Below are 13,917 nucleotides of genomic sequence, written 5' to 3'. Positions count from 1 at the left end.
ATCACATATATACTGTATATATTACTGTATATGTTTCATATAGACACAGTTTCGGAATTCAGTCTATCGTCTATACAGGTAACCTGTTGATAAGTATGTTGCTTAACATGCATCGCTTGAATCTACAGACTTCATTTTTCTCTGCCATGAGTAGCCCGTATACATCATTATGTATCAACAGTTTGCTGCTTTGCTTCTGCGCTAGGGTGAATTGTTCACATCGCTTGATGTGACGCAAATGACCCCGCTCCCCAGAACTGTTTCAAGACGATCATGGCGGCAACTTAACACCGGACCAAAATGACTGTGCTTATGAAAAGAAAAGATCCCACTCAATCCGGACACGGAAGCGATTACCGGTGTGTTGAAACAACAAGTCCCTGTGCTTTTCATCAGAAACCCCGGAATCAGAGCAAACGTGCAGGCAGCGGCTTTTTCGTGTAGCGGGTCTGCGCAAAGGGCGAGAGCGGAACCCGTGATATATGAAGAGGGAGAGACATGTTGCTACAGTTAACTAGATTTTTCTCCGGAGAACGACGGAGAATGGGGATTCGACAATGCTCGGTTTAATCCCTCTGAATACACTAATTGATTGGGAATTGCAGATAATCGCGGAGGTAAGCCAGTACTGCTTGCAATCCAACGTTTAGTGGGAAAAAACGCAAGACAGACTTCACGTCAATGACTATTGTGGCAGAAAAGCCCCCACGGTGGAGTCAGCCAGCGCTGCGCTTTCCCAAAATATGACCAGCGGTGCTTGGAAGTGTCGGCAGCGAGATGACGGCTTAAAAATCTGGTTTGCTCCCCGCGAGAACGAAAAGCCATTCACCGACTCCGAGAGGGCCCAGCGATGGCGACTGTCCTTAGCGTCCCTCTTGTTTTTAACGGTTCTGCTCTCTGATCATTTGTGGTTCTGCGCCGAGGCTAAACTGACAAGGACCCGCGACAAGGAGCCGGAGAAGTTAGCATCAATGGACACAGGCGCGTACCCAAGCGCAAACCACAAACCCAACCTCCATTTAGCACACAGCAGCCTCAGAAGAAATGCTATTTTTATAGAGAATTCTACCAAAACTTGTCACCTGGATAGTTTATCTAAAGACTGCTTTACTTTTGTCAACGCTGACCACTTGTGCAGGGGCCTTTCCGTAACTGAAGGGACACGGTCGGTGAATATAAGCGATTTGTATCTTTCATTTTGTAACTACTATTCTCTTTTGGATTTGCTTTACGGGTCACCAAGTCCTGATAATTTGACCTGCAGTTTAGACGTGATAATGGATGGCGATTCAGACAAATGCAGCTTGTGCGTCCAGGCGTACCAACACTACGACCAGCACGCTCTGGAGAGATACGAGGAATTTGAGCTTATGGCAGACAAATACGAGACGGATGTATACTCAGTAAGGACGTGCATGGATGAATGCAAGGTAGGCAGAAGGAGCTTCGGTCTCCCCATTTCTGTTTTCACTGGATAGATAGCAGGAGTTGGGTCTTCCATTCAGTCGTCATGGTAACTGATGACCGATACGTGAAGATGATTCTTACTAAGCAAAAAAAAAAAAAAAAAAAAGTGCTGTTGAAATGAGACATTCATCTTTCAACTGTTGCACAGTCTCTGTGACGAGTGTACTAATAGTTAACATTAATCTGATTTTAGAGGAAGAAATAAGGTTACATGGTGCTGAAATAGCCTACGTCTGGAGAAGCGAATATAAAAAACACTGGCCTGCACGAGGTGGGGAAACTTTGTGTCTAGCGGCGAAATTGAGAGACCAGTCACATAGCAAATGATTGCGAACACAAAAGCGCACACACAGTTTTCAGAGAGAATTTCTTTTCTCATTCAAGGTTACCATGTCAATGCAGTAAAGCCGCAACGCCGATCTTTCAAGTTGCGTGCGTCATTCAACAGCACACAGGTGTTGGGACCCGTGTTTTACCTCTTGAGCGGAAGAGTATAGTGGTTCTGCCAGGTGTTCACTTAAGTCCGCTCCACTCCACACTGAGTACATTTCAATAACGCTAATAGGGAACCGGTGGTTCCCTTGCTAATCTGCAAGGAGGGCATTTTCCTTGGTCATTTGGCATTGTTTGCACATCACTCAGGCTTCTCACGCTACAGAGCGCCCTCCTAACCGCCATAAACTTGACATTAAGGGGTAATTTTGGAGCTCCTGTTGTCATTATGGGTTAGCTTGCTCCTGGTGAAAACAGGGGAAGAAGGCAGCGTATCGCTAGTTGCAATGTTTTGAAAAGGAAATGAACCCGTTGTCGTGTTATTGAAGGTTATATATGGGCAATTGGCTAACATTTCCAAATACCCTGTAGTAAGTTTAAAATGAAACGTTGACCTAGAGATAAGCCGTCCAATATGTGATTGACGTGCTTTGCTTTATCGCTGATCGGTTTGGCATGGAGTCGAAAGCTTTTTCACAGCACCTCCTCGCTTTGGAAGAACTCAGAGGCGTAGGCTACTCGCTGTCGGTGGCGCTGAAACCGGGCCATTGGCGAAACAGTAAAAAGGTGATACTCATGTTTTAGCTATACGCGACTCTCTGCCTTCGTCCAAATACACCATCCAGAGATTAGAGAGAAAGGCAAAGCTCAGACGGTTGATGGAGCGTAAATATTTAATCACCGCGTGGTAGCACTTTGCAATTTACGACACCATAAAAACCCAACGGCTATTCATCGTATACAGCTCTTGTGCAACAGTGGTACTCCATTTGCATTAAAATGATCGTCTCAGCCCTGTAGTACATCATCAACGCCCTCTGTAGCCATTACAAACAACATAAAACATGAGAGGGATTTCATAATCATCAATTATAAAGAGGCTATCCACCTATCATACATATCTTGAGCTTTTTATGTGAGATCAGCAATACTGGCAGAAGAAAACCTCGCACTGGGTGCAATTCGTTGCATTCCAGCTCAAAAATATACCGTCCTCCCTGATTCTGACCTTTTGAAGTGATTCCTGGTCGTTTCTAAAAGAAATTGTCTAGAAATTTTGACATCCTTCTTCACAGGATGTAAATTGACGGGGGAGGGAGTGAAAACACGTTATTCTGTAATGGGTTGATGGCATTTGAAGGAAGGGGCAGGTCCTCGCGAGATGGGGCGAGGGGTGTCGGGTTAGTGAGAGGTTTGACTTTCGCTCAGCGGGGATGAAGCTTGCTCCCACAGGTGTCTTAAATATGCACGGTGACAGAGAGGCCCGAGACTCTGCCACCTGTTATTCCATTTGCCATGCCTGACCGCGCGATTGCCGACATCGCGGACGCGGAATTACTCCTCCAGAACCCGACAGAACCCTTAATCCCCGCCACCCGCCCTCAGCAGAACTACTCTATTTTTAACTGTATCACTGCACAAAAAAGGCTTTTCAGAGGCACATCATTGTGATTTAAACAACTGATGCACCCCACTCGTCAGTCTTAAATTTCTTAATAGTGAAATTATAACTCGTGCGGAAGCTCAAACATATTTAGTTTAGATGAAAAGGCCTCCGTCTAAGAAAGAAAGGACAGCCAAAAGTACATCTGATTTTGTAACGCAATCAACACTGTCTTTTTTTTTTCTTTTTCTTTTTGCTCCAGCATTCAAAGCCCAATGGGCTATTCATTTTGCTCTCTCACTCTCTCTCTCTCTCCCTCTCCCTCTTGGAGAGGAATTCTCCCGCGTGGGGGATAGCTGTCCGCCCGCGTTAACGCAGAGCAGTAAATATCAAAGCGGTTGAACCGGGGGGGTGGCTATGATGTAGGGGGAGGCGGCAGGGCCTGTTCCGTGTGCTGGCAGACCTCGGCAGGAGCTAGCCAGCCACAGCTGTGATTAAGCAGCAGAGAGAGTGAGTGAGTGGGTAATCGCTGTGACACAGTGGATATGACAGACAGCCGGATCAGCCTTCAGGTTGATTTAATCCACCATCGTCTCTCCACGCGAGGCTAGGCTGACTAGCTATGGGTTGGACACCATGGCACCCAAATAACGTTGTGTGTGTGTTTGGGTGGCTAAAAATAGTGAACAGATAATGTGAACACATGATTTCATGAGTATTTTAGACAGACACACATTGCTATTCATAGCCATCCACTGTGGCACTGCTACAACTTTCAGCAGTTCTGTGCTAATGCATATGTTTACTTACCATCTTCCTCTGTTTTTTTTTTCTTCTTTTTTTATTTATTTAAGAGCCCTCAGGGTACCTGTCCTTACAGATGACAAATCACAGTGGATATCCCAGCATGCTTTGTTGTCTCTTTCCAAGACACTTAAACTGAAAGTACAGATGCTCAAGACAGCTGAGGTAGACGAGTATGCCTATCGTTCCGGAATTCTTAGACTAAATCATCTCTCTGGGGATTCCAGAATTCTGAAATATTCTTCTTACTGGTGGAGGGGATATATCACGCAAGCACTTCTTTGTCACAGCCATTTCTATCTCTTTTCCCATAGTCACGCAGCATCATATAGCCTGTAACTTAAAATGAGAAGAATATTCTGTAGCCAGTGTGCGGAAACCTGCTGGCTCTTGTAACTGACATAGAACCTTACCTACATAGTGTCCTTTCTACATTTTGTGACATAGTGCACGTGCTTTTGTTTTCCCGCGGTTTAGTGTAGGTTCCTCATCCTCCTTTGTGTGCTTTTAATACTGGTATCATTTGATTTGAAACAGACAGTATCACATCAAATGATACACCAGTATAAAAAGCACGTAAATGTATGGCACCATGAAAAGTGGACATCGTGGACATCAATCAGACGTTTCCTTTAGACGCGCATCATAGGCTACTGCCCCTTTCATCCTCCGGTCAGATTTGTCTCTGCCTCCGTTGGTAATAGCCCAATTAAACTCTGTTTCTAACTGCTATGCCCCAGACTGAAAAAAAGCTAAATGGTGACAAGCCAGTCTTTAGACATTATGTTGTCACAATCTATCAGAAGCCTCAACAAATTAAAGTTCTTAGTTCACATTAGCACTGGTGTCACAGTTGGGCAGTACTCCAAGCCAGTCGGTGGTCTGGAAGGACAAGAGCGTTGTTTATGTCCATTTGGTTGAATTAAAAGGCCCATGGCATTAATGTCTGAGCCGTCTGTCCTCTCAGAAATTGTATCTACGTTTAAACCGAGAGCACCGCGGGGAGATTATGAGAAAAGCAAACCTAGAATGCAAATGGTACTAAACACCCTCCAAGATTTGTAATTGTGTTTATGAAAAGAAAGGGTTTTTTTTTTCCCTCTCTTTCTTTTTTTTCGCCCCTTAGAGCACAGAGCTCTTTTGTGCGTCTCATTAACACTATCATCTTTCATGGCCAGGCATGCCGTGAGGAACGGCAAGGTGGATTTGCGCGTTCAAACAGTGTGCATTTATTAGCCGAGCCAATAGGAGATCACTATCGGCACCCGGAGGAACTGCTAAACAAATATTCAACTTGGAGCAAAGAGATAAAGCGTAGGGAGAGTGGTGGAGGTTCAAAACCCTCAAAATCCAACGCTAACTTCAGAAACCGATGTGGAGAGCTGTCAGTGCTGCTGATCTTAGGCCTCCAAAGCCAAGTGGCTCCTGCCAAGGCTGCCTAGAGTAAAGCCAGCTCCTCTCATGCAGGAGCAGTTCCTGGCTGTTATGTGAAGATGGACTGCCCCACAGCGCCATGGATCTAAGATTGGGGTTGAAAGTTCAGTTTTTAGATCAGTCAATGCCACTAATTCATACTGTAATTCATACATTGTTCCACTGGTTTTACGGAATATCTCTACTTTTTTGCAGTTTGAATTTCGATCGGTTTCCTCAAAGCGACTCGGTCAAAAATGAATTGAATGCAAAAGTGCGTGAGGGAACGCGGTAAAGGGACCTGCCGTAGCGTTCGCTGATATACAAATCCCTGGTTTAGGCGTCACAAACGCTGTTATCCACTCTGTCTAAATGGCCGTCAAAGTAGATGAGACCATATGTCAGGCAAGCAATTGTTGTACAATCTGGTTCCCATTCAGGCTGAAACACAAACAAAACATCAGTGGTTATTGTTTTTTTTGGGGGGGGGGGGGGGGGGGGGGGTGGTAACTGTGCTTTGAAATGGTTCCCATTATCGTGCTTAAAACACACACACACACACACATAGCAAAGGCAATGTTTCACTACATTCAGCTACTTAATCTTTTTTGAAAAAAACAAAACAAACAAACAAATAAAAAATCAAAAACGGTTTAATAGGAGAATGCTCCAGTAAATGAATACATAGTTTGATTTAGACAAGGTCAGGCTCTTTTTTTAAGGGAAAGAGAGGAGGATTAAACAGAGGGAATAATCATTTACTTGGTGTGACTAATAGGCCTCTCAGTGATTATTTAGGTACTTTGATATGATGGTCACTCATCCCCTTTGTATGGTGGCAAAGTAGACAGACAGAGAGAGACAAAAAGAGAAAGAGAGAGACGTATTTTGAACTTTATTCTCTTATCAGTGTAGAAATACTGATGAGGAAGAGGGGGTATAGAGACTGTGCTTAGCACATCAGCGTGATACTGTCATTACGAAACTATTGAACTGAGCTGCACTTTTACAGCCGAAAAGTCAAATAGAGAGAGAGAGAGAGAGAGTGTAGGAGTCAATGTCAGCAAGAGGGTATTCAGGAAGTGACAATTCATTTGAGGGTCACCATAATCGGGCGGCTTTTTAATCATTCTAATGGGAGGCGTGCAGCTTAGCAGCGTGGATATTTACGCTCTCTCGCCTAAAGAGAGGCCTCTCGGGAATGTTTATTCGACACCTCGTCGTCTGCCATGATTTCATATGCATCCAAAAACAAAACAAAAAAACCAAAACAAAAAACAATGTATAGTTAACCTAATATGGCCCAGTGGTCACTGACACTACTCTACAGTGTGTACGGGGGGGCGGGGGGGCGGGGGGTTGACAGGTTAACAAGAGGGATGCATTTTTGGTCATTTTGCTCACACGGGGGATGGCATCCCCCCACATCCCCCTACAAATCGGCTACTGCTCATAGTCATTATATTCATTATACTGATAGTGTTGCAGAGAGAGAGCAGTGAAAGGACTTGTATTAATGGTGGTAGTAGATGTAGTGGTAAGACCCAGGAGTAGTCATAATTGTAGTAGTATTATTAGTGTTTCTAGATAGTACTAAGGCATTTGAGGAATGCACCTTCTGTTTATAATTTGGATGATGTTTTGTAGCTCTTGTGGTAGGCTGGTTAGAAAAGATGTAAGAACCAGGAAAGGAACTGTGCACAGACAGCTGAGCTTAAGATCTTTACCACTGAGGACAGGGCTGTCACCTCCCCTTTCATTAAGGCAGGTTGCCACGATTGGCCAGAGTGTGTGTATGTGTGTATGTGTGGGGGTGGGGGCGGGGCGGGGCGGGGCACAGACAGCTGAATCTCCAAGGCTGCATTAAAATGCCACGCATGTTTACTCATTCATAAAACCCTGCCACCGGCTGCAGCAGCCTCCCTGTGTGGGTCTGAACCTTGCCAAGGTCAATGTCCCCAGCTACTGCTGCAGTCTGCAAAGGCATGGAGCAGATTTTGTGGCATATCCCCCCTCACAACTGAAACACACACACACACACACACACACGCACATGCATAATGATAAGACCATTACAGGCCTTTACCACTCAATCTGTTTGCATGAGCACACACGTGCACACACACGCGCACACACACACACACACACACACTATCTTGATGCAATCTTTCAGCCTGGACAGGGACATATGGTTACTTAGGCAACCTGAGTTCTGTGAATGAAGGTCAACACACCACTGGATGGGTCAGCATTGTCTTCGAGGGTGAGTTGCCAGGGAGACCGTACAGCAAATTAATCACCAACAGTGTGTGAGTTTGACGTCAATCAACGATAAGTGTCATGACGTGTCCACGCTCATCTGCAGATCACCAACTGAGCACAGAGAAACACTCCAGGGTGACAACACATACCCTTTGCCAAGGGAGGGAGGGGGAAAGAGAGAGAGAGAGAGAGAGAGAGAGAGACTGGTTACCCATAAATCTGTTGAACTAACTGTGCTACTGCACAAATCAACAGGACTAAGTTAAGGGGTGCTGAGCTGCCCATGCAAAACACAAAGAAAATTTCAGAAGGATTTACTTTGATAAGAAAAAAATGATCAGCAGGACCAACCCCCCCCCCCCCCCCCCCCCCCCACGCTTTCTAGTAACACAGGTATGTGTACAACGTCCACATCACTCTAAAACACATGTTCTACGAAAGCTACGAAAGTTCAGATCGGCATCTTCAGGAGTGCTTGGGAAAAAAAAAGAGGTGAGCAGTGTGATGTCACAGGGGAAGCTTGTGTAAGAGCCAGTGGAATGTTTCAGTGAGAGTAATGGAGCAGCACTTTCTTGTCGTACTTGCTAACGTGCAGCGGAAAGAAAACGTTCGGAAATCTCCAAAATGTGGGCAGCTTAGCCACGGATATGCTTATTGTGGCGTGGAAGGGCCATTAAATACAAGTTAAAAAAGTCACAAAGATCCATTTACTGGATGTTCTCTGTTGGGGTTGACGATATACCCAAATGAATTATCATACCCTGCTCCTCTTTCCAATTTCCACCACTGCTTCCAGACATCATTTTTTACACGAGCTCCTTGTTTCTTTCAAAAAGTCCATTTTAAAGTGCTCCCAGGAGATGCTCAGGTGACTACATTAATGTACACGGGGTACCTGGAGTCACTCCTCTAAAAAAAGCACTGTACTTCTGTCTTGTTATAATGTAAACTACCGGCCCTTGTGTGTGGAGGTCATCTGTAATTAAAGATCTGCCAGCAGTCCAGAGGGCCACAGATTGCTTTGGATGAATTATAATTTCACTGCCTCTGTTTATTACATGCTGCATAAATGGGCAAACAATTAACCTCAGCAGCGCAACCATCAAACTGAAGGTTAATGTTCGGTTAATGTCTGCCATCCAGTCAGTGACCTTGAACATTGCACTTGTGACCTTCAGCCTGACACTTCAGCCCAGGTTGTTCCAAGGGGCCAATGCAAAAGTTGTGGCCTTGAACAAAGATCGGTTGGACTCTGCTGCAGTTAAGCAGTGGTTTAAAGAGGGGAGGTTCTGACACAAAATGTGAACCTTAATCAAAACCTCAGTCCATCCAGCTACGGGGCCCTTATGGGCCTGACCCATATGCTTTGAGTGTTTTTTATCTTAGCCCAGTACTGATCCACCTGGCCAATATACTCGAGGGACTTTATGAATAACTAATGTATCACGAGTGTCAGCACTTGGCTGAGACGGAAATATTTAGGTATCCTTTGGGACATGCTAAAGAAACACCGTCTGGTTTGTGTTGATGTTGACGTACTGGATTTTAGAACAAATCTACCTCTTCAAGTAGACGTTACTGCGCTTTACTCAACACACACACACACAGACAGATGGAGGTGGGGTTTTTTTTCTTTGTACACTGTATGTTTGAAAATGGTGATTTAACTTGATTTTCACACTGCTGGTAAATGGCGATTGCACGTATAGGCAGAAAAAAAAGGGATGAGAAAGAGAGAAGGTAAGAAGGAGCAGAGATTTGGATGTCAGCACCGCTGGGCTGGCGTTAGGGCTTGTGACACATTTTAACACCTGGGGTCTGGGAGTATAAGAGAGGCTAAGCATGGGCAAGCCCGCAGCTAATTTACCTGTCCATTAGCGTGCTGGTGAGTGGCGCTAATGACGGTAATCTCTCCCCGCTGGGCGTTGATGTCGTCTGAAGGGTTGATTCAGCTATCGAGGACAAGTAGAATCTCGCCAATGGGAGATTACGGGGCGAAACATCCCGCGGTGAAGGAAACCACTAGCTACTGTACTCGCTCTCGCGTTCGTGTGTAATCTCGGAGAGCTCCGTACAGCAAAAGGTATCATTAGCGCTGGTGCTTCTCAGGAGCACGAACAAAAGGGAGCATGCAATCCAGACACAAAACATTAACACCTTAGAGTCACCAAAGCCCTGATTAAAACAACAGGTGATACAGAGAGACTCAACCTCGACGTAGACCTGTTAACATGGTTTTTATTCTGTATCAGTCTGCTTATATAGGAGTAAACGAAGAAAAAAAAAACAAAGAGAAAGAACAGAAAAGAAAAAAACAGGCCAGACAATGATGGTTGGTGACTGTGTGTGCGCGTGTGTGCGTGCGTGTGTGTGTGTGTGTGTGTGTGTGTGAGCGTTACTGATACGGTCAGTCTCCTCCACCACAGAGAAACAGCAGCAGCAGCAGCAGCATCTCTCTATGAACACACCAGTTGACAAGGACGGCCTTGTTATCTGTCTGGAAGTCCAGCCCAAATTCAGAACTTCAAGTGGGGAGGAGGGCGAACACACACACACACACACACACACAGACACAGACACACACTTATCTCACCGCATTTATTGATCCTTCCCACCCATCGAGTGTAAGGTCTTCCTCCTCGGGGAGGGGAGGGGAAGGGAGAGGAGGGGAGGTGGGCGAGGAGGGTATGTGTGAGATCAATGGAAAAACGGGTGACAAACAGGAACACTGATCCATCTCCGTGATCTCCATGGCTCAATGTCAGCTTTTGAGGAAGAGCCGAATATCTGGCGGGTTCATCTCGTCTTCTCGGCAGGTAGTGCCAGAGAGGGAGAGAGAGAGAGAGAGAGAGAGAGAGACCCCAGGTGAGGCTCTGCGGCTCTGAACAATAAGACTAGACAAGCCAGCTGAGGTCCTCCTATAGGTAGAGAGATTCAGAAGTGACACAGGACTCGATTTAGAACTGTGCATTCCCCCCACCTTGGGTCAAAATGTGAAAAGGCAGATTTCCAGACACTGCTCTCAATTTCTGGAGTTTGGCGGCTCTGTCGAGTCTATGGAAATTTCCATTCGTAGTCAGAGAATGTGAGAACAGGAGTCCGGAATCTTTTGTGTATACCTGTGTGTGTGTGTGTGTGTGTGTGTGGGGGGGGGGTGAGGTGGGTGATGTCTGTGGGTGTGTGTCTGTGTTTTTAATGCTTTTGATGGCTTATAAAAGCCAGTAAGTGACTTAATTAATTAAGTGCTGAAACATTCTGAAAACACCTAAGCCGTCTGGGATTGGAAGAGCTTCAAGGGAGCAGAACTGCTGCTGCGTTGGCACCCTGCCGCCACTGACTGGCAGCCCCTCTGTGTAACGTATGGCACAGTAGAAGAGTCTGTGCCCCCTACAAGGGAAGTGGGTGAAGTTCGAAGAGCCTTGAAATAACCGTCGCCGCGTGCCTAGATCGTCGTTGGTGAGTTTTTTTGTTGCTCGCGTCGAGACCCGGGGCCTGTACTACGAAGCGAGGTAACCGGCTCATCCAGGAAACTTCTGGTTAAGTTCACTCAGAGTAAGTAGTAAACCTCCTAATAGAAGAGCCCTATAGCTTCATTCTCCTAGCAAAACAAAGCCATAGGGCTCTTCTGTTAGGAGGTTTACTACTTACTCTGAGTGAACTTAACCAGAAGTTACCTGGATAAGCCAGTTACCTGGCTTTGTAGTACAGGCCCTCTGGGGACATAAGCACTGTTACTACGATTCGCCGATCAGTAATCGGTTTTGCTTGTACAATCAAGAACTGCACCTCTTTAGGTGAAGTTTGCCTGAAACAATGCCACATATAAAACATGTGGCTTGTTGAACAGAAGAAATCTTTGAGAAGAGTAGTGTTCTTGAATAGAATGTGGAGTGCATTACGAAATCGGTCCAGAAGAACAGTCAGACGAAAACGGAATGACTGGATTATAACGAAACACGGGAATGCTCCAAAAATAGAGTTTGTCTTTTAGTTCTCTGTAGCAGGCTGTTCCTGAATCTCTCTCTGGCTCCATCTGATGGTTCTGCATGGTTGAAATGAGAGGTTTTAAATAGAATACTGGCCTCTGAGATTTCTCCGAGACATATGGTTGGGTGGTGAGCTTTCTTTGTGTTCACTCTTCTTCTTGTGGTCGTGAAAATGGATGTTTTGGAGGTTTTCTAAAATGGATACGGTGGTTTGAAATTAGTGACTGCTTGGGCACAGACCTGGCTGAAGACTGGTGTTTCCTGCACAGATGTCTGTCTTTTCTGGTAAACACAGGGGAGCATCTAACTGCAATGCAAACTACCAAACCACCCCAAATAACCCACAACATTGCCTCAAACAACACAAACAATGAATGGCACAAAGAAATTCTAATCTCTCTCTCTCTCTCTTTCCTTTTTACTCTCTCTCTCTCTCTCTCTGTCTTTTTTTCTTTCTTTCTTTCTGTCTTTCTTTCTTTCTCTATATCTGTCTATCTATCTATCTATCTATCTATCTATCTATCTATCTATCTATCTCTCAGTTTTTCTTTCCCAGTCGAACCCTTTTCCTGATTTGAAGTCTAAATGGCAGTCTGGAAGGTCTTTATTGTCTGCATCAGCGCACTGCGCCAACTATTGATTCGAGGAATTAAAAAAAGGCTCTTTTGTGCACACATTTGGTCCCATTAAATAGCTGTATCAACCCCAGCTGCCTGTGTGTATCAAGCCACAGACACACAGACGCATTTGGTCTGGCGCCCGTGGTCACAGCCGGCAGAAAGAGAAACTACAAAACAAGCGTTTGCATTGATTTGCCCAAGACTGGGGAATCCTTCATACTTCAAAGGGTTGCTCCCCCCCCCCCCCCCCCCCCCCAACCTCCATGGGGAGGGGAGACTCCTCTCTGATTGGCTGACGATAATGATTGTGGTCAAATCAAATCGGACAGGCCTATTTATGATGAAATGGTCCTGGCATGCTTTGTTCATGGATGGCTTGATGCGGATATGTTATACCTAAAACCAGCAAGAGGAAGGAGAAAAGCAAAACTCTTAGCTTCGAGGGAACTCGACCGTTATTTTTCTCCAAAATAAAAAAAGCAGTGGAGAGTTGTTGCTGAATATGATTTGTGTTCTGCTACATCTCTAAGGAAGCGGGTGGATGTTTAAATGTAGTAAATACAACAACGTCACTGAGATTTGTCATTAGCTATGTGGTTTATGATTAGATTTATCATTAACTATGTGGTTTATGATTAGATTTATCATTAACTATGTGGTTTATGATTAGATTTATCATTTACTATGTGGTTTATGATTAGATTTATCATTAACTATGTGGTTTATGATTAGATTTATCATTAACTATGTGGTTTATGATTCGATTGATCATTTACTATGTGGTTTATGATTCGATTGATCATTAGCTATATGGTTTACGATTAGATTTATCATTAACTATGGGGTTTACTGTTTTTTTCCACTTCCAGAAAGAAACAGTGCCCTGCGGTTGGACCACAATTAATGTTGAGGCACACATACACACACGCACACATGCAGAAACACACACACAGACACACACACACACAGCCACATAGCTTAATTTCCTGGGCTCTTGCGTCATCGCTTTAATGAAGCTGCCTGGCAGATGAAATGGCCAGTGCTACAGTATGTTTGATCTGATATAGTTTTTTTTTTTTTTTTTGTCAGCATAAGAAGAACAGCAGAAATCCAATAGCCTTCATCATGGGCAATCTGCACATCTTTGTGTCAAGGAAAAATGAACCAGGAGAGGAAAAAAGAAAGAAAGAAAGAAAGAAAGAAAGAAAGAAAGAAAGAAAGAAAGAAAGAAAGAAATGTTTGGTATTTGATACTTTGAGCCACCAAGAAGAAAATGGTTTTCCATTGTTTCCATGACGATATCTTACATCCAGCTCTTTGCAGTCATGTGACATTTGTGTGGTGCTGTTCTGCTGTGATATTTTTTTTTTTTTATACTTTTGTTTGTGCTTGCCAATTCCACATAGGTCACACATGCTCACTGCATGTGAATCCACAGTCACAAGTCTGGTGTGTGTGTGTGTGTGTCTGACTTTTCACACCAGTACAC

General features: G+C 44.7%; 1 protein-coding gene across 1 annotated transcript in view; it reads left to right on the top strand.

Annotated features, from left to right (window-relative positions):
- Positions 1 to 743: 743 nt before the first annotated feature.
- The window catches only part of nalf1a (NALCN channel auxiliary factor 1a), a 35,713-nt gene continuing 22,539 nt past the window's right edge, over positions 744 to 13,917 (top strand). Inside the window, exon 1 of the mRNA XM_030780910.1 lies at positions 744 to 1,430. Coding sequence (XP_030636770.1) covers positions 744 to 1,430 — 687 coding nt within the window. The remainder of the gene's footprint in view (positions 1,431 to 13,917) is intronic.

Source organism: Chanos chanos, chromosome 7 (assembly GCF_902362185.1).
Source record: "Chanos chanos chromosome 7, fChaCha1.1, whole genome shotgun sequence".
In the NCBI taxonomy this organism is placed as follows: Eukaryota; Metazoa; Chordata; class Actinopteri; order Gonorynchiformes; family Chanidae; genus Chanos; species Chanos chanos.
This window is presented reverse-complemented; position numbering and strand designations above follow the sequence as displayed.